At 40.4% G+C, this 26011-nt stretch overlaps 9 protein-coding genes and 2 long non-coding RNA genes across 14 annotated transcripts; 6 read left to right on the top strand and 5 right to left on the bottom strand.

The window, feature by feature from the left end:
* Positions 1 to 116: 116 nt before the first annotated feature.
* On the bottom strand, positions 117 to 4011 carry LOC116805098. 4 transcript variants are annotated; one of them, XR_006246907.1, is made up of 3 exons: positions 3941 to 4005; positions 3172 to 3777; positions 2816 to 3008 (listed from the first exon to the last, which is right to left on the bottom strand). It is a non-coding gene; the product is annotated as an uncharacterized LOC116805098 (long non-coding RNA). The 4 variants fall into 4 exon arrangements; XR_006246908.1 differs by lacking the exons at positions 2816 to 3008; positions 3172 to 3777 and adding an exon at positions 117 to 362 and having other exon boundaries at positions 3941 to 4011; XR_004365023.2 differs by lacking the exons at positions 2816 to 3008; positions 3172 to 3777; positions 3941 to 4005 and adding exons at positions 117 to 362; positions 522 to 592.
* On the bottom strand, positions 1108 to 2284 carry LOC116805097. The gene is made up of 3 exons (XR_004365021.2): positions 2237 to 2284; positions 1311 to 2073; positions 1108 to 1228 (listed from the first exon to the last, which is right to left on the bottom strand). It is a non-coding gene; the product is annotated as an uncharacterized LOC116805097 (long non-coding RNA).
* Positions 4012 to 4748: 737 nt separating the features above from the next.
* LOC122322589 (high mobility group B protein 2) lies at positions 4749 to 4982 on the top strand. The gene has a single exon (XM_043215414.1). The coding sequence runs from the start codon at positions 4749 to 4751 to the stop codon at positions 4980 to 4982; it is 234 nt and encodes a 77-aa protein (XP_043071349.1).
* Positions 4983 to 5139: 157 nt separating this feature from the next.
* On the top strand, positions 5140 to 6157 carry LOC6559327 (PSME3-interacting protein). The gene is made up of 3 exons (XM_001985693.3): positions 5140 to 5350; positions 5417 to 5577; positions 5641 to 6157. Exons 1-3 carry the CDS (start codon positions 5155 to 5157, stop codon positions 6007 to 6009), a joined length of 726 nt encoding a protein of 241 aa, XP_001985729.1. The 5' UTR covers positions 5140 to 5154; the 3' UTR covers positions 6010 to 6157.
* On the bottom strand, positions 6016 to 8448 carry LOC6560364 (nucleolar GTP-binding protein 2). The gene is made up of 3 exons (XM_001985692.3): positions 8127 to 8448; positions 7388 to 8066; positions 6016 to 7323 (listed from the first exon to the last, which is right to left on the bottom strand). The coding sequence occupies exons 1-3, from the start codon at positions 8334 to 8336 to the stop codon at positions 6164 to 6166; spliced, it is 2049 nt and encodes a 682-aa protein (XP_001985728.1). The 5' UTR covers positions 8337 to 8448; the 3' UTR covers positions 6016 to 6163.
* A 539-nt stretch (positions 8449 to 8987) lies between these two features.
* LOC6559994 (E3 ubiquitin-protein ligase SH3RF1) lies at positions 8988 to 12810 on the top strand. Its single transcript, XM_001985691.3, has 6 exons — positions 8988 to 9482; positions 9548 to 9656; positions 9744 to 11526; positions 11588 to 11752; positions 11815 to 12084; positions 12154 to 12810. The coding sequence occupies exons 1-6, from the start codon at positions 9369 to 9371 to the stop codon at positions 12326 to 12328; spliced, it is 2616 nt and encodes an 871-aa protein (XP_001985727.1). The 5' UTR covers positions 8988 to 9368; the 3' UTR covers positions 12329 to 12810.
* LOC6559993 lies at positions 12805 to 13267 on the bottom strand. Its single transcript, XM_001985690.3, has 2 exons — positions 13140 to 13267; positions 12805 to 12999 (listed from the first exon to the last, which is right to left on the bottom strand). The coding sequence occupies exons 1-2, from the start codon at positions 13190 to 13192 to the stop codon at positions 12879 to 12881; spliced, it is 174 nt and encodes a 57-aa protein (XP_001985726.1). The 5' UTR covers positions 13193 to 13267; the 3' UTR covers positions 12805 to 12878.
* Positions 13268 to 13576: 309 nt separating this feature from the next.
* LOC116804960 lies at positions 13577 to 13941 on the top strand. The gene is made up of 2 exons (XM_032734134.1): positions 13577 to 13714; positions 13776 to 13941. The coding sequence occupies exons 1-2, from the start codon at positions 13604 to 13606 to the stop codon at positions 13869 to 13871; spliced, it is 207 nt and encodes a 68-aa protein (XP_032590025.1). The 5' UTR covers positions 13577 to 13603; the 3' UTR covers positions 13872 to 13941.
* Positions 13942 to 14129: 188 nt separating this feature from the next.
* On the top strand, positions 14130 to 15943 carry LOC6559929 (ras-related protein Rab-4B). Its single transcript, XM_001985689.2, has 4 exons — positions 14130 to 14351; positions 14429 to 14509; positions 14788 to 15120; positions 15188 to 15943. The coding sequence occupies exons 1-4, from the start codon at positions 14336 to 14338 to the stop codon at positions 15397 to 15399; spliced, it is 642 nt and encodes a 213-aa protein (XP_001985725.1). The 5' UTR covers positions 14130 to 14335; the 3' UTR covers positions 15400 to 15943.
* A 28-nt stretch (positions 15944 to 15971) lies between these two features.
* LOC6559786 (endoribonuclease Dicer) lies at positions 15972 to 23216 on the bottom strand. The gene is made up of 9 exons (XM_001985688.2): positions 22861 to 23216; positions 22652 to 22782; positions 22163 to 22340; positions 21413 to 21726; positions 20655 to 21345; positions 20036 to 20590; positions 19801 to 19975; positions 17823 to 19468; positions 15972 to 17702 (listed from the first exon to the last, which is right to left on the bottom strand). Exons 1-9 carry the CDS (start codon positions 22894 to 22896, stop codon positions 16257 to 16259), a joined length of 5172 nt encoding a protein of 1723 aa, XP_001985724.2. The 5' UTR covers positions 22897 to 23216; the 3' UTR covers positions 15972 to 16256.
* A 364-nt stretch (positions 23217 to 23580) lies between these two features.
* Positions 23581 to 25850, top strand: LOC6560859 (tubulin-specific chaperone E). Its single transcript, XM_001985687.2, has 5 exons — positions 23581 to 23935; positions 24001 to 24473; positions 24541 to 24964; positions 25017 to 25299; positions 25374 to 25850. The coding sequence occupies exons 1-5, from the start codon at positions 23840 to 23842 to the stop codon at positions 25667 to 25669; spliced, it is 1572 nt and encodes a 523-aa protein (XP_001985723.1). The 5' UTR covers positions 23581 to 23839; the 3' UTR covers positions 25670 to 25850.
* The last annotated feature ends 161 nt before the right edge of the window (positions 25851 to 26011 follow it).

The following is a 26011-nucleotide window of genomic DNA, read 5'->3' as shown; positions in this document are numbered from 1 at the left end:
GATCCGAGCAGAAATACAAGGAATTTTCTGCCTCTTTTTCTTTAAACTTTTAGTTCGAATTATGATATCCATAATCCATTTAAAATCGTATCGCGTAGACAGAATAGAAACTTCAATTAAATGTTTGACCCTCACTAAATATGCTTTATTTTGAGATATTAATTAATAATACATATTTATAAAGGTACGCACATCAATTGTTTACATTTGAGAAGTGTTACCCTTTATTATCCGATGTGAATATTAAGTCATATTGGCATTTAAAGCATATTTTGAGCAACATTGGTTTACTGCATTCACGCAGCTAACGTTGTGGTCTTCACCTTGATAATTTTCGGGGATGGTATTTTTTTTTTACAGCTCTAAAAAAAAGTTCAATAAATATAAATTACTGTTATAGTTTTCTAAAGTTGAACACAGGTGAATTATGACTTATAACATATTTAACAAGATGAATAAATATATTCAATTCATGCCAAATGCAAAAAACGCTGTGTCTTGTTTCTTTTTATTTTACTTACTGCTTGAGCTGCCAAAAGGACCAGTACAATTAAAACAGTAAATTTCATTTTTATAAATTCTGAAGTTTCAATGTAAAACATTTGCCTTATATACCCTTCAATAGGCGAAACAATTAAATTAAGCATGGCTAATATGTTATACAATCCCAACAAAATTGTAAATAATGCGGGAATAAATTTGCTTAATACTATTAATAAATTAACGATAGTTTTCTGCAGTCTGGGAACTTAAATCTCCAAATAATTCATTCAAACGGAGTACTTTGTGGGAATTTTACTGCTTCCCTCTTATGCTTACCCACAAGTTTTCTATCGGTATCTCATCAATTTTTGATTAATATCAATGTTCGCTTTCAATATCATTATTCTAATGTCAATTTTTTGTTGCTCTAGCGATAGATACAAGTAGGAGGCATATTTCTAGAATCTCTTCCATGTAATTTGCCAATCGCATAGCTCCTTTTTGGAAAAGACATATATCGCATATAAAGACTAGGAATTCTAAGTAAATGTATGACTCTAACTAAATATGCTTCATTCGAAGCTTTTAATAAATAAAACAAATAAATAAATATTCGCACATCAATTTTGTAGGTATGAGAAGTGTATATATTTAAAATCGAATTTAGAGAAAATATGTTAAGTGTTTTCACACCCCCATTGTGTCTTTGGTGGAAGTTTTCCGGGGCCTGTCGTCTACGACAGCTCTAAGATAATTAAAATGTATAAATATAAATTAAAATAAACACCAACAAAACGCTGTGTCTTGTTTCTTTTTATTTTACTTACTGCTTGAGCTGCCAAAAGGACCAGTATGATTAAAACAATAAATTTCATATTTTTAGTTCTTAAGTTTCAATGTAAAACACTTGGCTTATATATCCTTCAATAGGTGAAACAATTAAATTAAGCATGGCTAACATGTTATTCAATCCCTACAAAATTGTAAATAATGCGGGAATAAATTTGCGTGCAAATTTACTTGCATTTTTCTGATAGTAGTACTTTCTAGAGATAGTTATTTTGTATCAACATAGTACCTCTTCAGACAATTCTATACTTTTTAGAAAGGTTACTTAATTACCTTTAATACTAATTTAAATGTCAACAGGTTTCGTACATAAGAAAATTAAAAATGTACTTTAAATCTAACCACATCATTGGTACATATTTGACTATTATAATTCATACAGTTACAACATCGTTCAATTAAATTAAGCATATCTAATGTGTTGTACAATCCGATTATTAATTCATGTAGCAACAATATCGTTTATTTGATTTTTAATAATAAAATTTACACACTACTTCGTTTACCACTCTATTAATAAATTAACGGCATATTAATAAATGTACGCACATCAATTGTTTATTTTTGAGAAGTTTTACGCTTTATTTTCCCATTCGAATATTAAGAAAAATTGGTTTAATGCATTTCCACATCTACCTGTGGCCTTCTAGTTCCATTAGCAGGATTTTATCACCTTGCCCCGGGAGGTCGCATTGTCCTTCTGGTCCTTCTAGGGGGTCGTACCGGTGAAGTTTGACAGCTCTAAGATAATTCAAATCAAGTAAATATTCATGAATATTATGCTTTTTTAAAGTTGAACACTAAGGAATTATGACGTATAACATATTTAACAAGATGAATAAATATATTCAATTCATGCCAAATGCAAAAAACGCTGTGTCTTGTTTCTTTTTATTTTACTTACTGCTTGAGCTGCCAAAAGGACCAGTATGATTAAAACAATAAATTTCATATTTTTAGTTCTTAAGTTTCAATGTAAAACACTTGCCTTATATACCCTTCAATAGGCGCCACAATTAAATTAAGCATGGCTAATATGTTATTCAATCCCTACAGAATTGTAAATAATGCGGGAATAGATTTGCGTGCAAATTTACTTGCATTTTTCTGATAGTAGTACTTTCTAGAGATAGTTATTTTGTATCAACATAGTACCTCTTCAGACAATTCTATACTTTTTAGAAAGGTTACTTAATTACCTTTAATACTAATTTAAATGTCAACAGGTTTCGTACATAAGAAAATTAAAAATGTACTTTAAATCTAACCACATCATTGGTACATATTTGACTATTATAATTCATACAGTTACAACATCGTTCAATTAAATTAAGCATATCTAATGTGCTGTACAATCCGATTATTAATTCATGTAGCAACAATATCGTTTATTTGATTTTTAATAATAAAATTTACACACTACTTCGTTTACCACTCTATTAATAAATTAACGGCATATTAATAAATGTACGCACATCAATTGTTTATTTTTGAGAAGTTTTACGCTTTATTTTCCCATTCGAATATTAAGACAAATTGGTTTAATGCATTTCCACATCTACCTGTGACCTTCTAGTTCCATTAGCAGGATTTTATCATCCTCTCCTTTCACTGTCACTGTCAGGTCGCATTGTCCTTCTGGTTATAGGGTATACGGTTTTAGGTCTACGACAGCTCTAAGAGAATTCAAATCAAATAAATATACATTAATATTATGATTTTCTAAAGTTGAACACAGGTGAATTATGACTTATAACATATTTAACAAGATGAATAAATATCTTCAATTCATGCCAAATGCAAAAAACGCTGTGTCTTGTTTCTTTTTATTTTACGTACTGCTTGAGCCGCCAAAAGGACCAGTACAATTAAAACAATAAATTTCATTTTTATAAATTCTAAAGTTTCAATGTAAAAAACTTGGCTTATATATCCTTCAATAGGTGAAACAATTAAATTAAGCATGGCTAATATGTTATTCAATCCCTACAAAATTGTAAATAATGCGGGAATAAATTTGCGTGCAAATTTACTTGCATTTTTCTGATAGTAGTACTTTCTAAAGATAGTTATTTTGTATCAACATAGTACCTCTTCAGACAATTCTATACTTTTTAGAAAGGTTACTTAATTACCTTTAATACTAATTTAAATGTCAACAGGTTTCGTACATAAGAAAATTAAAAATGTACTTTAAATCTAACCACATCATTGGTACATATTTGACTATTATAATTCATACAGTTACAACATCGTTCGATTAAATTAAGCATAACTAATGTGCTGTACAATCCGATTATTAATTCATATAGCAACAATATCGTTTATTTAATTTTAAATAATAAAATTTACACATTACTTCGTTTACCACCGTATTGATAAATTAACGGCAGGTCGCATTGACTTTTTGGTTACAGGGGGTGCGGTTTTAGGTCTACGACAGCTCTAAGAGAATTCAAAACAAATAAATATACATTAATATTATGCTTTTCTAAAGTTGAACACAGGTGAATTATGACTTATAACATATTTAACAAGATGATTAAATATCTTCAATTCATGCCAAATGCAAAAAACGCTGTGTCTTGTTTCTTTTTATTTTACTTACTGCTTGAGCCGCCAAAAGGACCAGTACAATTAAAACAGTAAATTTCATTTTTATAAATTCTAAAGTTTCAATGTAAAACACTTGCCTTATATACGCTTCAATAGACGCCACAATTAAATTAAGTATGTCTAATATGTTATACAATCGGTACAAAATTGAGAGAAATGAAAAATTAAAATTTACTGACAACCAAAATCACTATTAATTCGTACGTTAAAAGGTACTTTGAATCAAATGACATCATTTGACCATTATTAATTCATACAGCAACAATATCATTTCTTTTAATATAATAAACACGGCCTGTATTAATAAATTAACAAAAGTTTTCTGCAGTTGAGTTTCCAGGTAATCCAAACGGAGTAATTTGTAGGAATTTTACAACTTTCTTTTTATGATTACCCACAAGTTTTCTATCGGGATCACATCAATTTTTATGAATATCAATGTTCGCTTTCAATATCACTATCCGATTGCCAATTTTTGGTTGCCACAACGATAAGTACGAATACGGTGCGAATTTATAGAATTTCATTCATGTACTTTGCCAATTGTATATATCCTTTTTATCGAGTTGGATTTTATACTCTACTAAAGACGAGACCTTTTTTATCTATAGATTAAGTAAAGGTTTTATATGATTTACAATCACTATAAAATTTCAAATGATGCGACTACTCATGTTTTGTTAAAAAATTGATTTGATCTGTGTTGCTTTGTGTGATCCATCAAATATTTATTTTTATTGAATTAAATATGTTGTTATATTATAGTTAAATATAAATTTATAGTAAAACTTTTTTAAAAAATGAACGATACATTTAAAAAGTTGCCAGTCAATCCCTATTTCATATTTCTTGCCCAGTTTCGCGAATATCTTGAAAAACGCGGTGTGAGGAATATTAAAGTCACCACTGTGGCTCGAGCGGCTGGTAAGAAGTGGCGCCAAATGAGCTGCTCTCAAAAGGCTGCCTATATTGAAAGTGCACAAATGAATCGAGAAGCTCGTAAACGAATACACACAATTAAAACAGAAGTGTAATAAAAATCAATATAAAAATAGACAAAATTGAATTTTCTTCGTTGGCGCCCACATTTCTTGTGATTTGTAATCGATTTCATTATCGATGACAAAAAACGCACACTTACCAGCACTACAATGCAGCGACAACACATTGTGTGAAAAGTAAAAAGGTTTGTCGCCCAAAATTAAAATGAGTTCCGGATTTGTTACTGAATCCGAGGCGGCCGAAGTACGCCAGCGTCGCCAGGAAGAATGGGAACGCGTCCGCCAGCCCGAAGATCCAATGGAGAGACCCGAGGAGCCATACGACGGTCGCTCGCTGTACGACCGCCTGAAAGAGCAGAAAACCAAAAAGGATATGGAATTTGAGGAGGCACACAAACTGAGTGAGACTTCAGCATTGTGTCAATGTGAACAACAACAATTAACAACAATGTCATATATGTATTTAGAGAATCTAATACGCGGCCTAGACGATGACGAGGTGCAGTTCCTGGAGCTGGTCGATGCTCACAAAATGAATGCAGAGCGCCAACAGATGCGCGATGAGGAAATGGAGCTAAAAGATTTTCGAAATCGCGTCGAGAAACTGCACGAAGAGAGCGTCGATAAGGTAAATTTTGATCAAAGTCTGTTTATATGGATTATTTAAATGTTTGTTTCTTGAGTGATTTAGAAACTGCAAGCGGAGTTAAAGACGACAGCTAAATCCATTGGTACTCCGGTCACAGCGCGTAATACACAGAAATCATTATTAGCACAGGGCATTAAGCGTAAAAATGGTGAATCGCCGACCACCAGCAAAGTGTGCAGAGTGGAGCAAGAGCAGCAGGAGACACCAGCTGCATCGACGCCCGCTATCTGTCGCATAAGTACAACCAAACACGATGTAGGCGGGCTCAAATGCATCGCCATATTGCCGGGCATTGCATCCTATACGGATTCAAGCGACTCCGCATCGAGCACCGAGGATGAGGATCATGGCAGCAGTCTGGTTGATATGTGTGGTCGCAAGATGCCCAAGAAGAAACAGTGCGCCGAGTAAATCAAATCTTGAGGAATTTTCTTTTTGTGTGTATTTTTGTTTTTGTAGAGGGGAAAACAACCACAAGAAACACAGTTTTCTATTGGATTCTTAATTAATTAATAACGTTTGCTGCAGCGAATTATATAAACTAGCGGATAAAACGGTTGCTATTCTACGTGTCCTTTTTCTTGTTGCGATTACGGTTCTTCACATTGGTTGCCTCGTAGAAATTGCTGCCGATTTTCTTGCGCTTTTGACTCCGCTCCAGCGCACGCTTCTGTTTGGCATTGAGGCGTGGCTGCTTAGAAGTCCTCGGACCATCATCATCCTCGCTGTCGTCCAGTTCATCGGAATCGACCGGCTGCAATTTGGAGACACGGAATTTACCCGACGATGTGATTGCTAGCTGTTGGGTCTTCCTCGTCTTGGATTTCTTATGAACGACACGCTGCAAATCCTCATTGTATTCATCCTCCGAATAGAAATTATCGGCACCATCGCTTGAGTCATCATCCATCTCTGGATTGACCATGCGCGCCTTTTTGCGGGCAGTACGCTCAGCTTTCTGTTGCTCCAGCAGCTCCAAATCAATATGCTCCAGTTCGCACTCATCTAGCTGCTCATACTCTAGACCGACGCGAATCTTGCGGAAATCCTGAATCTGCTTAAATTCGCGCGCTTTCTTCACCGACTCGCTGACAAAGGTGGGCGCCTCCGACTTGGCATCCCCATCGCCATCGGGCTCATCTTCAACAGCAACAATAGCCTCTTCCTCCGGTTTTTGTTTGCCCTCGTGGGATTTTGGTATGGCGAAGCCCTCGGGAGGCACATAGAAAGGCAGCTTGCCACGCTGCCAGTCGTTGAGCACCATGCGCGCCGTAACAGTTATGTCCGGTTCGCCTCCTTTGAGCAGCTTGCCCGTCTTTTGTGCGAGCTGCTCGAGAAAATGTGTTCCTGATGTCCAGCTTTCAATTTTATAGTTCTTGGCAATGTACTCCTTGCGTACACGCTGCAAAACAGTCTCAACATAATCCTCCGGATTGGTAACCAACTCCACGCGGACCACACCCTTTAGCACTTTCTCCGTGTCTGTTTCGGCGGAGGGATAAACGACGCCGGGACAATCGATGAGGAATATGCGTTTCATTAGCGTTATATATTGCCAGACTTTCGTCTCGCCTGCAATCGGTGCCACATTGCAAACCTTCTTGGAACGCAATGCATTGATGACGGAAGATTTGCCCACATTTGGATAGCCAATGAATCCAACGCTGATCTGCTTCTTGTCCATGTGCAGTTTGCCCAACTGACGGAACAGATTGATCAGTGCACCTGTCGGATATTGTTTTTATAATGATATACAGAATATTTATATATAGACATGTTCACTACTCACCCTTGCCAAAGGGATGCTGCATCGAGGCATGAAATGCGATTGTTGGATACTCCGCACTGAGGATGGCCACCCAGCGCTGTGTCACCCACACTGGCACCAAATCTACTTTGTTCAGTATGAAGAAGAGATGCTTGTGTGGCTTCTCCTTGCGCAAGAACTCCTCAATATATTTGGAACGTGTGCCCATGGGATCACGTGCATCGAGCACCTGCAGCAGCACATCGGATGCATCCACAACTTTGTGCAATTCATTCCAGATGCGTTTGCTTTGACCCGCACCGAAAACCCAATCACGCACCAACTTCTTCTCGCCGGTATCCTCACGAATTAGATCCACATCTTTGGTGGCATCATACTGCTCCGCCTGCTCATCAGCGGCACGGCTCAAATCTTCCAGATCACGCACCTTGAGGCTGACACGTTTTCGCTGCTTCTTTGGTCCAAAGACACTATCGAAACTCTCTGTTTCCAACAGATGAACACGTTGGTATTTGGATGCCTCGTTGAGCAGGGTTACTGGCAATTGTGATGGCTTCATTATAACCTGATAGGGATCCTTGACAGCTTTGCCAATCTCATCTTGAAACTTTTGCAGTGCCGTCTGTGAGATGACGCGCGAATTGCTGAACCATTTCGGTGTCGGCTCCACTCTGGCCATTGTGCCAGCAGGCAAACGACCCTAAAAATAGAATAAAATATTAGGAAGCTGGTAATTTCCCTCATCGTTAAGAATCCTTGCCTGAAACGGTGCCGGGGTCAGAATTTTGCCAGTGCGATCGCGTTTGGCCTTAAAATTGCGATACATCTGGAGACGCTTTATGGTGCCCTTGGTGCGCGGATGGGCGACACCTTTGAGGCCACTTGTCGGCCGCTCCGGATTCATGGAGTGATTGGAATGATTGAAACCCTGTGTACGGGGCTTGCCCGTTGTGCTGCGCGTTTTCGGCATCGTGTATTTTTTTTAATTACGTGCGATTTAGTTTAATTTAAGTGCTGCAATTGAAGCACGCACGTATCAAAACAAACACGTTCCGTTCTCAAAAGAAAGGTTAGGTTGAAGGATTGTTTTCGTTTCGGTGCTATCGATGTTTGCAATCGATAAGCAATAGGTAATCGGTCTCAATAATGTTAGCTGTAAATAAATGCTCTTGGTTGTTGAAATTTAAATATATTGTTATAACTGATTATTACATATTTAAATTTTTATCTATTACACCGCTTAAACTGATAACTTATTATCTATATGAAAACAGGATTTGAATTGAAGTAACTGAAGTGCTGCCAGACTAATATGATTCCAGTTAACGCAATAAGTCTGGTCACTCTCGATCTTATACGCCGCTGCAAATAGCAATATGCACACAGCCTGTAGAGTTAATAATTTAATCCATGTACATTTAAGAATTTAATTAAATGAAACATGATTATGCTCTGGCAAGCTTTTAAAGCATTCTGCTGTATGCTATAACTGTCACACAAGAATAATTAACATCGACTTATAAATGTTTTTATTAGCACGTGCTCATATTCATGTGACCACTTGTGTAACTCAGAAGCAAGCTGGTTTGTATCCGTGTGGCTGTATGCATATTTGTAGTTGTAGTTGTAGTATATTTCAATGATGGCCACGAGCTGCACGCTGCCTGCATTTTATAAAATCGAAATTTAAATATAGTTAAAACTAAAATAGTTAACATGTAAATTGATAATGTAGCAAGCAAGTGTTGTTATTAGTTTGCAAAAAGCGCGAAATTCGATTAAACATATGTATGTATTTCGTAAGCTCGCTTGCTGTTGCTGTGTACGTGTGTAGGTGTCTGTATGTGTGTGTATGTGTGCTTTTTGGAATGTTGCTTTGCACGAAATTCAAATTGTGACCATCCTTGAGATTTTTTGTGATACAGCAATATTAAGTGACAGAGAGAGATCAAAAGAGAGAAAGACTATGCATAATAAAAGCGAAATAAAGTAAAAAAAAGAAATGGATGAGCACACATTGAATGACCTGTTGGAATGTTCGGTGTGCTTGGAACGCTTGGACACCACATCCAAAGTTTTGCCATGTCAACACACCTTCTGTCGCAAGTGCCTGCTGGTAAGTGTTGCAAAAGTTAAACATTTTGTGCTTTGTTGATGTTGTTTTTGTTTTTGTTTTTGCAGGACATCGTTGCCAGCCAGCACAAATTACGGTGTCCGGAATGTCGTGTTTTGGTCAATTGTCGCATCGACGAGCTGCCGCCAAATGTGTTACTCATGCGAATTTTAGAAGGTAAGTGTCGTGTGTGTGTTGTGTATGTGTAGGTGTTGTGTTGAATTGTGGGCAGTATTAATACTTGAAACTCACCCACTCAAATAGGCATGAAACAAACGGCTGGCAAGAATGAAACTAAAATCGAAGAGTTGCCAACTACCACACCTCAACTACAGCAGGAGTTGTCAGCAACACAAAAAGCCCAACAGCAGCAGCAGCAACAACTGCAGCAAAAGCAGCAGCAACAATCGCAGCCAGTGCAGCAGGCACCGCCATCGGAGCAACCACAGCAGACAGCACGCCAAAAGCCGCGAAGATTTCTCCTGCCACACGCTTATGCCCTGTTCGATTTTGTTAGCGGTGAAGCGAGCGATTTAAAGTTTAAAAAGGGTGACTTAATATTGCTGAAACAGCGCATCGACAACAACTGGTTTGTGGGCCAGGCGAATGGACAAGAGGGCACATTTCCCATTAATTATGTTAAGGTGGCTGTGGCGCTGCCCATGCCGCAGTGCATTGCCATGTACGATTTCAAGATGGGTCCCAGCGATGAGGAGGGCTGTCTGCAGTTCAGGAAGAGCACCGTCATCCATGTTCTGCGCCGTGTCGATCACAATTGGGCTGAGGGACGAATTGCGCAAACAATTGGCATATTTCCCATTGCATTCGTTGAACTGAATGCGGCAGCTAAAAAGCTGCTGGAAAGCGGTGCTAGCAATCCACAGCCTGTGCCATTAATGCAACAGCAGCAGCAACAACAACGTGCTTTGCCTGCGGTGCCATTGATTGATCCCACTCACAACAATACGAATGACTCCAGCACAGGTTCCTCCTCCTGCTCCTCGATCAACAACAACAGCAGCAGCAGCAATTCGAGCTCAACTTGCAGCTCGAACAATTGCAGTCCAAATCATCAATCGCTGCCAAATACACCACAACATGCAGCGGCTGTAGCTGCTGCAGCTGCTGCTGCTGGTGGTGGCTCGGTGCGTTATCGCGACAAGGGTGCCAAGGAGAAGAGACACTCTCTGAACGCTCTACTTCAATCGGCGCCACTCAGTTTGCTGCAAACGAATCGCCATTCCGCCGAGATACTCAGTTTACCACACGAGCTGAGTCGCCTCGAGCTGAATACGCAACAAGCAACAACAACAACTGCTGCTGCTACTACAGCTACAGCAGCAGCAGCAGCATCGCGTGTTCTCAAAACTCATGTACATCAACAACAATTGCCGCCAACGTTGCCCTGGGGCTATCTTGCCCTCTTCCCCTACAAGCCACGCCAATCCGACGAACTGGAGCTGAAAAAGGGGTGCGTTTATATTGTCACAGAGCGTTGTGTCGATGGCTGGTTTAAGGGCAAAAACTGGCTGGACATCGTGGGCGTCTTTCCGGGCAACTATCTGACTCCGCTGCGCACACGCGACCAGCAACAGCTGATGCATCAGTGGAAATATGTAATGCCCGCAACGGATGCGAATGCGCCAACGTCAACGGTGCAATCGTTAGATGTGCGTCTTAGCAATATGCTGCCCATACAGCCACCAGATTTGCCGCCACGACAACAGCAGCAACTGCAGCAGTCGCAGCAACAACAACAGCAACAGCAATCGACTACCAGCTGCTCGGTGTGGACCAAGCCAGTGGAGGCGCTCTTTAGTCGCAAATCGAGCACAACAGCCGATAGCAGTGGCAAAGCGGATACCTCCAGTTCCGGCAGTTCCTCCGGCGCTGTTGGTCTAATGCGACGTTTGACGCATATGAAAACGCGTTCCAAGTCACCAGGTGCGCCACTCCAGCAGCAGCAGCAGCCGGCGCCAAAAGAGTTCAGCAACACAACAATAGAGAGCAATGTGAAAGCGGCGCCAATGCATCCAGTGCATGTCAGGTATGTTTGCGTGCAATCATTCCTCAATCAATTACCATGTCCAGCTTTTGTCCCTTCAAAGATCCGGTTCGTGTCCCAGCCAGCTTCAACAGAGTCAGCCATTGAAGGACACATCTGTGGTGGCTGCTGCTGCAGGCCAACAGCAGTTGCAACCCAACAGCAGCAGCAGCATCTCCTACGGCTCCCAGCGCATCAAGAGCAACAAAGAGCGACCGCATTTGCTTTGGTTAGTTTGCCATTGCTTACTTAAAGTGGACTCCCCATTTACTTAATTTATTCCCACTACAGCGCTAGGCAATCTCTGGATGCTGCCACCTTTCAGAGCATGTACAATAATGCCGTGCCGCCAGCAGCATCAAGCCATACACAAACCCAAACACAGCTGCATGCGAACATGATTATGGCGCCCAATCATCGCAAGAGCCAAAGCCTGGACGCTGGACATGTGCTCGGTGGCAGCAACAGCAACATAAATGGCAACAATGGCGCCAGTCTGATCACTGAGGCAGCCATCAAGGCCAGTGCCACAACAAAGTCCGTCTACTGCACGCGAGAGAGGTAAGATTGCAGCTTAGAGAGTGATTGATGAAATGAGAGATCCGTAATTAATATGCCTTTACTTTTCAGTCGCTTTCGCTGCATTGTGCCGTATCCGCCGAATAGTGAAATTGAGCTGGAATTGCGACCGGGAGATATTATTTATGTGCAGCGCAAGCAGAAGAATGGATGGTATAAGGGCACCCATGCGCGCACCCATAAAACTGGTTTATTTCCCGCTTCCTTTGTGGAACCGGATATTTAGCTTAGTAAATCTCCATTCCCTGATGATGATAATAATTATGACACACATTCGTGATGAAATTCGAAATTACACACAAAAAACACATCAAAATTCTACGCAATTTTGAATCGCCGGTCGATTTGAGCTTCCACAAAATGTTTGCCAAACTCGCAAATCTCTTTTCGAAAAAGAAGTTTTTGAATACTTTTGGTACTGCAGCGCTCGAATACAAATGCTCGATTATGTAGTTTTAATACGATTTTCAATCAAAATACTAGCTAGCTAGCATATAAGTGAAAAATTGTACTTAAGACATTTAACGTTTAATTAGTTAGTGAAATCGAAACAACGAAACAATCTATACAACTCCAAGCGTAGATTCCTTCTGTACTCTACATATAACTAACAAACCCGTTATGCGTAGTACTTATATACTATACATTATATATATTAATAATAAAACCTATTGTGCAGCAACATGGCAAAAGATTTAACAGTTTGAATCGAACCTAATTTTATTGACATCAATCAAACATATTTAACTAGTTGAAATATTAGCAGTGGTTTGTCTTCAATCGGTCTTATCGAACTTGGAGCCGTATATGGGCATGTATTGCAGGACCAGTTTCCAGTCCGTGTAGTAGAGCAGAGCCAGGCCAGCGGCGCCACCGAATCCTGCACCAGAGCGCACGCTACAACAAACAAAATGGAAGAAAAGTTAAAATTTGCAATATTCATCAAGTTTTGATTATGCAATGGATATGCGAGTGGCTTCCATTTCTATCAAAACAGTAGTTCTTATATGCACAAGTGCCACTTTAATATTACTAACAAGGATGTCGCGATTTCCGCGTGCTTCTTGCCAAAAGGTATGCGAAAAGCCATTTTTTGTTACGATTTAAATAAGTTTCTTTTCAGATAAATATTCAGTAGCTTCTCGCAGTGTGCCCGTATCGCAATACACTAAAAAATTACAAAAAGTGCTTTACACGTCTGTTGTATTTAGTGCAGCCCTGGCAGCTTTAAACCTACTGAATATACTGAATGTATAATAAAAATGTATAGTAAAAAAAATGTATGTAAAAATTAATTGTTAGTTTACTTATAGGTATTTAACAATGATTGCATTTTTATAAGTATATACTAAAAACTCACCTTTACACAAGAGCGTTATATTTTTGCCAACGTTGGCAACCCTTGCATGTGGCCTACGTGAATAACAAACAATTCGTCAGCGTTTGCTTTTTTTGCCTTCAAGTTCCTGTCCCTATTACATTTCAAATAAATTTTGTTAAGATGAAGTTGGCTGTTTTTGGCGATGTTAACACATTCCAACAGTTTCTCCTGTTCAGCGTGATGCCAACCGTTTTTATTTATCTGTGGACATTGATAACCGGCGACGTTAAGGCAAGAATTCATCAATAATCAGCTGATATTACATATAATTTGATTTGCACCTTGTTTGCAGAACTTTGAAAACAGCAAGACAGCTTATTCGGTGTACACGGCCAAGGATCCAATCAATTGTTATCAAAACTATGTGGAACAAGAAAAGGATTCATAAATGCCAATTGCAATTGCTAGATAAGAAATATATGAAATGTATTAAATAAAAGCTGTATTATAAATTACTAAAGATGATATTGATTTGATTATTTTTATTGCTGTGCATCTGATAAACTTTGAATGATTCTCTTCGATTTCTGAAAAGTACAAGAATAATTCTTTTTGGTTTTTGGACAAAACGAACCAATGAATTGAATCGTGAACTAACAAGTTCAGCTCAAACGCAGTTCACAATGTTTATGATTCATATTCATATGTATGTGTGTGTGTTTGTATGTGATCATTTACTGCAGGTGAACAACAACACTTTCTAGTTAAAAACAATACAATAAGTTTTTCTAGCCAACAAGTTCGATTTTCGGGCATTTTCAAGCACCACAGCAACGGCAAACAGAGAAAAAAAATCGCCCAGTCGAAGCAACGAAGAAACAACAACAATACAACGAAACAAAAGGAAATAAAATGTCTGAAACATACGGTTTGTGTCAAAAACTTTTGCTCAGCTCGCACAAGAATCAATTGTTAATTGCAGTTTTGTGTTTACCTCAATTCTAGATTACCTGTTCAAGTTTCTAATAATAGGCAGCGCCGGCAGCGGCAAAAGTTGTCTCTTGCATCATTTCATCGAAAGCAAATGTAAGTAGCAATTAAAAAGCACTCGGCGCTTTATTCACACTTTATTTCGCTATAAAATAAGTAAAATGGTTGAATTCATGATTTGCATTCGATTCATATTTATTGCTATTTCCTGTATAAGTTTATAAGTTGAAGTCTTTTTGCTGATAAGAAACCTACATTTCTATGTCTGCTGTTGTTGCTTACAACTTAAATCATCATACATATTTTATTGCTGTTTGGATGCTTGCTTATCTTTGACTTAACATAATTGTATCTTATTTTATGGACTTTTCTAGTCAAGGACGACAGCTCGCACACCATTGGCGTTGAGTTCGGCTCACGAATTGTGAATGTGGGCGGTAAATCGGTGAAGCTACAAATATGGGATACAGCTGGTCAGGAGCGATTCCGTTCGGTGACACGTTCTTATTATCGTGGTGCTGCTGGCGCTCTGCTCGTCTATGACACCACGTCGCGGGATTCGTTCAATGCGTTGACCAATTGGCTAAATGATGCACGTACTTTGGCCAGTCCGAATATTGTTATACTGCTGGTGGGCAACAAAAAGGATCTGGAGGAAGCGCGCGACGTAACATTTCTAGAAGCGAGCACCTTTGCCCAGGAGAATGGTGCGTTCACGTTTTTATTTATTTATTTTATTATTATAATATTAACATTTATTTTATTACTTTGCAGAACTTATCTTTTTGGAGACGAGCGCCAAGACGGGCGAGAATGTTGAGGAGGCGTTTCTTAAATGCTCGAAGACCATATTGGCCAAGATAGAAACAGGCGAACTGGATCCAGAGCGCATTGGCAGTGGCATACAGTACGGTGGCGCCGCGCTGCGTAATCTGCAAACGCGGCAGCGCAGCATAAATAAGCCCGATTGCACCTGTCGCGTGTAGAGTTGATGATCAGATGATCATCATGATCTTCTCATTCGAGTCGCATTGCATGCACGCGAACAATAACTGTATTAGTTTAGGAAGCAAAGAAAATTAATCTCATTTAAATTGCAACGCAATCGCATTAGACTTAGTTTAATGTTTGTTTGTATGTTTCTCTTCAAATTTATCTCTCAATCTGTTCCAATTGTTTAAAGTTTAAAACGTATCTGGTGGCATTCCAAAAGATGTTAGTTCGTTGAAAGTGTTTGTTTTTTGTTTTTGATTAAATGACTTTTATTTTGTTTTTTGTGTAACTTCAACTGCTGAATTAATTGTACTAGTTTCTCTCGAACGACGTTACTTATTCTAAATTGTAAGCACTTATTATAAACCAGTGGCGGGCCCAAACAATAACAACAACAACGTTTAATAATTACCAATTTTAATGCGCCCAGCATTTTGTAAATAAGCCGCGTCAACTTTGAACGTTGACAAAGCGCAAGTTGTAAAGAAATCGAAATAAATTATGCACGCGGTGAATAAAAACGCATACTAAAATATATATATTCAAGTTAAAAACTAGTTACATGTCGTTTTCTTGAAGATTACAATTCGATATTTATTGCAAAGGATTCGAAGTATTTCTGTTCGACCAGGTCAGTTAAAATACATGTGTATGGTTTTTTTTTTAAAAAGATTTATGACACTAAATTGAAATTAAAAATAATTATATTTGGATACATATAAGTGCACATATTGGATATGCGATATATTCGCCTTGTTTAGATGACAAAGTAATGAATATTAAATGATAATTATAAAAATCAATGAGAACTCAATACATTGATATGAATGAAGCTGTAACGAAAATTGAGTTATGCCTCGCACTTGGCAATCTTTTGTAGAGCATGCTTGGCAGCAGATAGTTTGGCCTGTTTGCCGTTGCTGCCAAAGCCATATACCTTGATGGTCTTCTCCATGCAGATAAACTGGCAGGTGACCATCACCTGGTTCTTGTCAGTGACTGGTGCACTGTAAATGGGCTTCGCCGACTTGTGATCGTTGAGCTGACGAATGGGATTCAATGGCACGTTACGTGAGAATTCTAGCAGTTCGGGCTCGAAGAGTTTATAGACCACCTGCCAAGTGGTGTTCAGATCACGGCAATCCAAGTAGATGGCAGCTATAAGGGCCTCCAGGACATCGCCCAATGTCTTGGGCACATCCACATTCGTTGATATATTGTATTCACCGACTTCCGGCTTCTTGGTATCCGCGGTAATAGCTGGCTGGCTCGCCTGCTGCTCGTCTGCTTCAGCCATCTCCAGTTCATCATCGGAGTCCAGAGGCCCGGGCATAAGATCGCTCTCCTCCATCAGGATGCGTACCTGATTTGTTACGCGATGGTTCTGTGTCTCCTGGAAACGGACAAAGTTCTGTATGGAATCGGAGAGCATTGCGTTCTCGGCCAGAATGAAGAAGTGGATGCGATGACGCACACAAATACAAGCTAGCGTCGTATTGTTAACGAGGGCGGACCGCAAATCCGTCAATTGACCCGGCGTCATGCGTGTCTTGTGCTCGAATATATAGGCGGAGATTAGGAAATCCAATATGGCATCGCCAACAAACTCGAGTTCCTGGTAGCAGCCCGTCAATCTGTTTGTGGGATTGGAGGGATGCGTCAGCGCCTGCAGCAAATAGGCACGATCACGGAATGTATAGCCCAAGTTGTGCTCCAGGGCCGAATGATTGATCAGAAACTCGTCGACCTCGCGCTTCGTGATGTTCGTGCGCAATTGTGTACTGCCCAGCTGCAGATCGAGCAACTGTGTCAACGGCTTCCCAATGTCCGGCTTGCAAATGCCAAAGTATTCGAGCATGCGAAAGCCATGCTGCAACCCATAATTTTTAATGATGACGCCCAGCAGCGCTTCGAGCGTATCAGCGAGTACTTTATTCGGCATCTTCACCTGGCCCACACAGAAATCCACTTCGCTGCTGAAATCCATGCCGGCATTATGCGTCTGCTGATTCGCCCGGCAGCTATCCAGAAAACTGTTGTAGGTACTCTCTGCACACTTGCCATTGCCGAACACCTCCTCCTCGCTCATCGTCAAGTTGCGCAAATTGTGCGGGCCAACAAGTGCCGCCTTATCGGGATGCTGCTGCCACAATTGTTGCACATTCTGGGGCAGACTCAAACAGGGTGGCAGCCAAAAGTATTTCGGTGTGAACAATGTGAAGCAGATGCGAGACGGAATATCCGTATCCCTTATGCAATACAATAGGTTTCGATTCGAGACCAGTGTAGATTTGACCTGATATTAAAGAATATTATAATTACATACAACAGATTCATAATTACTATATATATACATAAAAATATAATAATCATAAATAGGGAGAGAGAGACGAGTCAACATTTTGCCAATACCCACCTGGGTCAATGTGCCCTCATTCCATTTGGGATACTTGCTGGCCAAATATAAAGTGGCGCTCAGCTTGAGAAAGCAATCGCCGAGCAGCTCAAAGCGTTCCATGTCAAAGACATCAACGCTGCCCGCATAGGTGATGGCTGCCAGGAATTCACCCTGTTCCGCTGGCGTAATGTGCTTATTGGAGATGCTGCGTTGCAGCACCGATAGCTGCACCTCTTGCGACCGCTTGCCATTATTCGCAGTATTGGTGGAGGGAAGCGCCGGTAAATTGTATCCCTGTTGGCAGTTGTAGATTTTGCCCTCGCGCATCTTGAACTGTGTCTGTGTCCACATCTCCTTGTCCTCGAACTCGAGCTTGTCCAGCGAAAGCATTACGCCTTGCTTGAATTTATACAAATACATTAGCTCCACGGGGTAAGCGGACATAATATTGCGATCGATATCAATGGGCTCCATATACTGTTGCCACGGCGTCTCGAGATCGGTGATTTGCAGATTCTCCGTGGCCATTTCGATACTCTTTGAGGGCAGCGGTTCGAGCAGGGAAGGACCCTCGCTCTCCAAATCTTGCATGGCATTGCCCTGATGATCGACATTGCGACGCAACGACCAGTCAATCTCTAGCGGACGTGGCCGATAATCTCTGCCATTCTGTGGCAATTGATCCACTCCAAGATATTTATTAATCCGCACACGCAGCGCTTCTGCGTGCAGCATATAGTGGACGCGACGCAAAATGCTCGGCAAGAAGAGCAACTTCACCCACAGATCACCAGGAAAACCAAAATTGAAGCATAGCTCTGGTATCAGCATCACCTTGGAGCGTAGCTTGCTCAGCGCCGAGGTTTTTACTCGCTGCTGCACATAGAAATTCATTTGATCGGTCAACTCGCGCACCTCGATCAGGAAATGATCCTTGTGGACAATGTCACCAATATAGTTGCTGTATTTGGACATAGTGAATTTATAGTAGCTATTCTCCTGCTGCTTCTCCTGCATCATGCTCATGGCCGTGAGATCCGTGTGCACCTTGGTGACCAGCATTCGCTTCTCATCATAGTTAGCATACCATTGTGTCACGATTTTGCCCTCGAAATCTTTTGGATTTGGCGGTGGCATCGTCTTGCGCTGTGCTACAGTTGTTGCCTGTACCTTGGGCAGTCTGCTGCAAAACTGCTTCACTAGTGGCCAATCGAGGCCGCCGCCTGGTGTTGCTGACATCGGCACAACCAGAAATGAATTCTCTGCATTGCGACGATCGAGAACAAAGAATGGCTGCCAAATACGCAAAATATCGCGAAAGATCATCACATGGAAATGCTGAAGTTCATCTAATTGCTGTTGCGTCTCAATAATCATCAGCTGCGGCTGCTCCGCCACTCGCACATGCAATTTGCCCTGGTGGCTGAACAGCGGCATCTCAGCTAATAGTGGCAAACGCTTCCTCAATAGCAGCGCATAGTTGCGACGTGTCTGCAACGAATCGTAGACGTGGAAAGTGTAATCGTTACGATCAAATTGCGGCTCCAAAATAATCTCATATGCATAGCAAGTCTCGCCCAGACGCGGCATCGCATCGTATAGTTCCGATGGGCAACGAGTATCGTAGGTATTTATATTCTTAGCTTCTTTGCTTCGAAGAGTCACTGCAAGAGATATAGATATGAATATAGAAATAGATATGTATTGATATGATAGATATATATATGCTGTCTTGGGCATGCCAAAGATCATATACACTTTCACTATACCAGCCATAAAGTATACTTATCATTTTGATTTCTGAAAAACTTTTTGGTTTGCCAAGAAATACCAAATAAAATCACTAGCTATGCATTTTACACTGCTTTTAACACTTGGAGTAAGAGTCATTAAAATCGGATCACTATATCATATATCTGGCATAGGAAAAATTTGTCAAACGATAATGGGACACAAATAGTATATAGGGTACGACAGTAAGTCATCGCATACGCACCATTATCCCCGTATTTTTTCCAGTGCTCAAAGTGAACATTTGCAATATCGGCGATCCTCTCGGTCACCGTTTTGGGAAGGAAGCGTTCGTTGAGTTCGCCCAGCTCGTGCAGCTTGATGCAAGCCTTAAATGCAGCCGAAATTTTTGCCCAATGGCCATTGGGCATGGGATCGCTCTACAAGCACACAAAAAATATAGATTGGGATTTGGACTAACAGCACATTTGGACGCTTACGTAGATGGTATCGCGTAGTGCTGAGTTCAGCGGCAAATTGAGCGACACAACGTATTTGCCTTGCGAATTTTGGGTAAGTTCCCTGCGTTCGTTTGGATCGAGCAACTTGAACCAGGGCAGCACAGTACCAAAGGCATCCGTTGGCATCTGTTGGACGTAGCGATGGATTAACATTAAAGCGCTGCTGGCAAGTAGCACGGCGCCATTTTGATTAACATATGGCTTTATTTGATCCTGGAAATGCTCGCGAATCTCATCCATTTTAGGATCGCTGCGCTCTAGGACACGATCTTTTAAATACTCTCTAATCTCGACGTGTGCCTGTCGATACTGTTGTATCTGCAGCGATATCTTTGGCTTATTCAGCTCCGACGAGAACAACACAAACGAGGCATCCTTGGCACGTGCACGTCCCTTGGTTTGCACATACATATTAAATGTTTTGATCGGATCTAATATCATCACATAGTTGCACGCCTGGACATCGATGCCCTCCTCTAGCACACTGGAGCACACCATCATGTTAGCCTCCCCATCTCGAAACTGTTGAATGGCCTGCAATATTTTTCGGATAACTTTTAAGATGGGCAAATGATGATCACAGATTGAATATGTATACCGATCTCAGCCAACGGCGTTCAAGTACGCTCTCGAAATCGAGAAAAATGCCATTGCGTCCCACCATAAATTGCGGAGCCAGCACATTACGCAACTCTGGCACGGCAGCAATATATTTGAGGAGGAGCCCATAGATGCATTTGCATGTATAGCGTCGCTCCACGAAAACCAGACAGCAGATATCCTTGGGATTCTTGTTTGCAAACGTATCCTTTAAATATTGTAAAAATCGTTGCACTTTGGGCGTGGAGAAGTTCATGATGACCTCCTCGGTGTTGGCCGCCTTTTCATCCTCATCGTCGTCAGTCAGCTGGTTGACCAACATGTGACGAATCCTATCGCAGAGTCCGACAACCAAGCGATACGTGTTTCGCATGACGATTGTTTCCGATTGGCGACGCTTGATATCGAATTCGGCATACATCGACAAGATCGCAATGGAGCCCGCATAAATGCCATAGTTATCCAGTTGATATAGGAAATCGTTAAGCATTAATTTGATGACACTTTTCTTATTTGAATCGCGCTGCACGTGCAATCCCTTCGACATCCTCACCGGCTGATTGGGAATTGTGATTAGGTCCAGACTCTTCAAATAAGATAAGATAAGACTGCGAATTTCTTCAATAACCTCAAATGTCTGATTCCTATCATTGTAGGCGACAAGGTATTCCCTCGGCTTTGTTGAGTGACTGCACAGAATATTGGGATGAGGAGTTAAGAGTCTGATCTGAACTTTTTGTGTTTTTGTTTGCTTACAGCATAACATTCTCCATTTCTTTCATGTCGGAGACGGTAACGATATTGCCCAGATATGTCGACTCCAGCTCCTTTAGCTTTTTGGCCACGTTCTTAATCTCATTGCCTTTGATTAGCACCCCAGTCAGACCCACCACTCGTGGCAGTGGCGTTGCATTTGCCTGTGCCATTTGGAACAGGCGCATAAACTCATGATACGGATGATGACCAGTTCCATGATGGCACTCATCGAGTATCACAATGCTCACCGACTTCAGATCCAAATGCTTCTGCAGGGCCATGTCTAATATAACCTGAGCCGTGCCCACAAGTACCTGTTAATAGAAAATAAATAAATAATGATTTTTTATTGTCTTTCATCTGAAATAAGAAAAATTTACTATGTGACCTAAACAGAATAAGATTTGGGCCGTAACGATGAGCCTTGTTCCGGGATAAAGATCGGACAACCATTTTTGAGAAACTTGCCAATTGAACTTGTCCAATTAACCGACGGTTGTTGCATAAAAGCCTGTTAGTCGGTTAATTGGACAAGAATGCAAATATGTATATATATATACATTATAAACATATTTTTGTACTTTGATAAGGTTTAATTAAGGCAGCTTAAGATTATCATAAATAAAACAAACATGAGAACAATATGAAAGTATAGGAGTAAATAAAATAAACAAACTTAAGTAATACTTATGAGATGATGTATATACATTTATTTATTATTTTCTTTCTAGTTGTATGCAAGCAACTCACTTGATTGTCCCTTATTTCATCCGTCCATTTGCTTCGAACCCAATTATCCACGCCCACTTCGCCGACATAGAAGCCGACCTTGAAGTTCGTATACCTTCGCACAAAGACGGCCTGCTGGCGGGCGAGCTCAACGGTGTTGCAAAGAAACAAAGCCCTTTGTCCACCCTCCTCGATCGATCTGCCAAATGAGAACAAATACGAGTTCTACTTATGGTACACAACAAATAAATACACACACATGGTATGTTTGTATGTCTACCGAGAGAAATTACTTATGATTAATTGTGATGTGAAGTCAGTTTCCAAAGCTAAAAGCTGTTTTCTTGCTTTGATTATCATTTGGTATTTTTCTTGTTGTTCATTGAAAGCTGCTTTTGTTTATCGAACTAATATAAATTGAATTAAAAGGGATTATACCCACAGCAGCATGGGTATCTATATATTTTCTATATTTTACATTTCTTTCTTTCAATTTTTCTTCGTACTAACTTGTCAAAGTTTTGAGAGAATCGTTTGAGAGCCAGGATGGCCACGTAAGTCTTTCCCGATCCGGTGGGCAAATAAATAATTCCATTCCGTTTTGCAATGTATTCAACAATACGCAGCTGATAATCGCGAGCCTGCACAAAGCGTGAGTTCAAATATAATCACAGGATTTTATATATATTTTTTACATCACATGAGTAATAACTACCAACCTCCATCTTATCATCTATTTTATTTTCAGAGACCATTTTCTCTCTTGCAGCTCTGCAGTCTTATTTAATTTGCAGTTGTCAGCGTTTCCGTTCTCGCTCCTTAGATTATTTTTTTTCCTTTGCGCTTACGTGGCAATGCCGATTGGTATTCAAAATCGTCTTCTTTAAGGCGGCGGACACTATTTGTATTTCGGGGATGCACCGTTTTGTAGCCAGCCAACCAACCACCAATGTGTATAATCGGATGAATGCTGCGAGTATGTTTGACACTTTGTTATCAGTTATCTGGGATCGCGAAACACAATCGAGGAAATCTCTGTATTTCGCCAAGTGCATTAATTTATATATACGGTTAAAAAAAAATCAAGTATTTTAACAAAGAATAAAATAATAAAGGTAAATGTTCGTAGACACACTAGTACACTGCGCAAAGCTTCCCACTTGTGTGACTGTTTGCAGACAAGAGAAAAATGCTTTTGTCAAACTTTGACAAGGGCAATAACACTTATCGTTACATAAATATCGATAGTCGTATAAAATATAAATTAACTTAAGATTGTAGGGATATCCATAAAGTGCAAAATGTATTTCAATTTATGTCGACTTTAATTAAAATAGATTTCAGTAGTTTTTGATCCCTTTTTGACAAACTGAAAAATTAATCGATTTTTAATAGAATTTAAGCACAAAGCGCCAGCAGTGACACGTAACCCTGGATATATACAGCCCTGTTTTGTGTAAAGTTGATCACACTCAAATAATAAAGAACTCGTCATTTCTGTGCAAAATTTGGGCTGAAATTAATATTTACCTGTGTCAACAACAATACTTATGTGCTATTCCTAGCACTAGATACGGTAAATAGTGTAAAACAAAGCCCAGTGTTTGCGAATATTTAGATTGTTTACTATCCAAATACACAAAGCAATAGGCGTTGTAAAAGAAAACAATAAAAACAACAACAACAATAACAACAACAATGGTTGGAATTATTGATGAGGCGCAGCTGTTTTATCCGCTGGGCACACGCATCAAAATAGGCAACAACTATGGCACCGTCAAATACGTGGGCGAGGTGAGCTGGTGAAAAGACAATTTTCATTTGTTCCATAACTTATCGATTGTGCCCGATTAACGCAGGTCAGCGGACACATTGGCACCTGGCTGGGCATTGAGTGGGATGACGGGATGCGTGGCAAGCACAATGGCATTGTCGATGGCAAACGTTATTTCCAAACGCAAATGCCCACGGCGGGTAGTTTTATACGGCCCGGCAAGCTTGGACCTTGCGCTACGCTGGAGGATGAGGCACGCGAACGTTATCTCAACTACAATGCGAGCAATGTGGATGCAACGCTGATACGCGAGGCCCAGGCATCGTTGCAGGCATCGCTCTTCGAGGTCGTTGGCATGGATAAGATTGCGCGCAAGCAGAGCAAATTCGAGCAGCTAACTGAGGTCTGTGTCGATGAGACACCAGTGAATGCGGCCGGCTACCTAAAGGATCTGACTCAGCTAACAACACTGAATTTGAGTCACACTCTCATTTGGAACTGGGAAATTGTGGCCAGCATTACGCAACAGCTGCCCAGTCTCGATAATTTGAATTTGAGGTGAGTTGTGAGATTAATAAGTAAATTATAATAAATAAACCAATTGTATTACGGTTGAATGTTGCAGCTCCAATCGTCTGGTGTTGCCGACAGAGACACAAATCGCTGAATTGGCGCCGGCTTTTCGCAATTTGAAGCATATAAATTTGCGCAATTGCGGACTTAGCGACTGGAAAGATGTGATGCAGACGGCGCTCTTGTGGCCGGACATTGAGTCGCTGGGATTGCAAGAGAATGCACTGAGTCAATTGGCTGTGGTCGATTGTGAACGCATCTTCCGTCAGTTGCGCGAACTCGACTTGCATCGCACAAAGCTGATGGATTTCGATCAGGTGGTCAAGTTGGGCAACATTCGAACTCTGCGCTTGCTCAATCTCATGGAGAATGGCATTGAGCAGCTCCAGCTGCCGGACTGTGAGCCGCAAAGCAAACTTAATATATTTGTGTCGCTGGAACAGCTCAATTTGCTGCACAATCCTATATGGAATGAGGTAAGGAATTATAATTCTTATTCTGCGGTGAATATAATGTTTCCACTTGCAGGCTGATGCATTTAATGAGCTGGATAAGTTACCGCAATTGAAACGTCTGAATAAGACGCCGCATTTGAAATCGAATTTCGATGAAATGTTTTCCAAGGCTGTGGCCAGCATTGCGGGCCTCCAGTTTGTAAATAAGGCAAAGGTATCTCCCGAGGAGCGACGTGGCGCCGAATATGATATATGGAAAAAATATGCATTGGACTGGCTGCAGGCCAATAAGCTGGGAGCCGATGCTCGCCGTGATTTCTACAAAAAACATCGTACCTATTTACTTATCGTTAATAGTAAGTATTAATTGGAATAACTATTATGTTTTTTTATTTATTGAGTTTTATTTATTGTTTTTCTTGGCACACAGAATATGGATCTCCCGCTGATTTTGTGCCGCTCATTCAAGCCAAGCAATCGAATCTGATTAAAGTGCGCATACAATATCAGCAAACTGGTGAAGTTTGGGAGAAGAAGGTGCCGCGCATGATAACCGTGCAGACACTCCAGGGACTGATCATGAAGCGTTTCCGTATTACCGGAGTGACGCCGACCCTCTGCTATATTGATGCCAAACGGCCGGAGCTTGTGGTTCGCTTGGAGAACAGTGCCAAGACACTTGATTTCTACTCGGTGCAGGAGCACGATACTGTTTTGGTTGAATAATGCACCATTCCCTTAATTTTGGAATTTTATTGTGGTATTTTAGCTGTAAACAAAAACAAAATTAAAAATGTATGGCTTATTATGTGTTTACCTGCTATGCAATTTACAAAATTAATAAGTTTAATAATTTTAGATGCCTAAGTTCAAATTTTCACTATCTAATTATATTTATATGAATTAATGTTTCTGTTTTACAAAACTAAAAAATGCACATTTAAATAACCGAAGTCAAAATTGAATTTATTACGTCGCTTACAATGTAACCCCTATTATCGATATACGCCCATTACTTTTGCTGAAATCGATTAATAAATGTGTTGAGTACAGTGTTGCTTAACATTC

This window comes from Drosophila grimshawi, unplaced genomic scaffold (genome assembly GCF_018153295.1).
Source record: "Drosophila grimshawi isolate 15287-2541.00 unplaced genomic scaffold, ASM1815329v1 contig_1367, whole genome shotgun sequence".
In the NCBI taxonomy this organism is placed as follows: Eukaryota; Metazoa; Arthropoda; class Insecta; order Diptera; family Drosophilidae; genus Drosophila; species Drosophila grimshawi.
The sequence above is the reverse complement of the archived record's forward strand: the minus strand, read 5'-3'. Positions and strand labels throughout refer to the sequence as shown.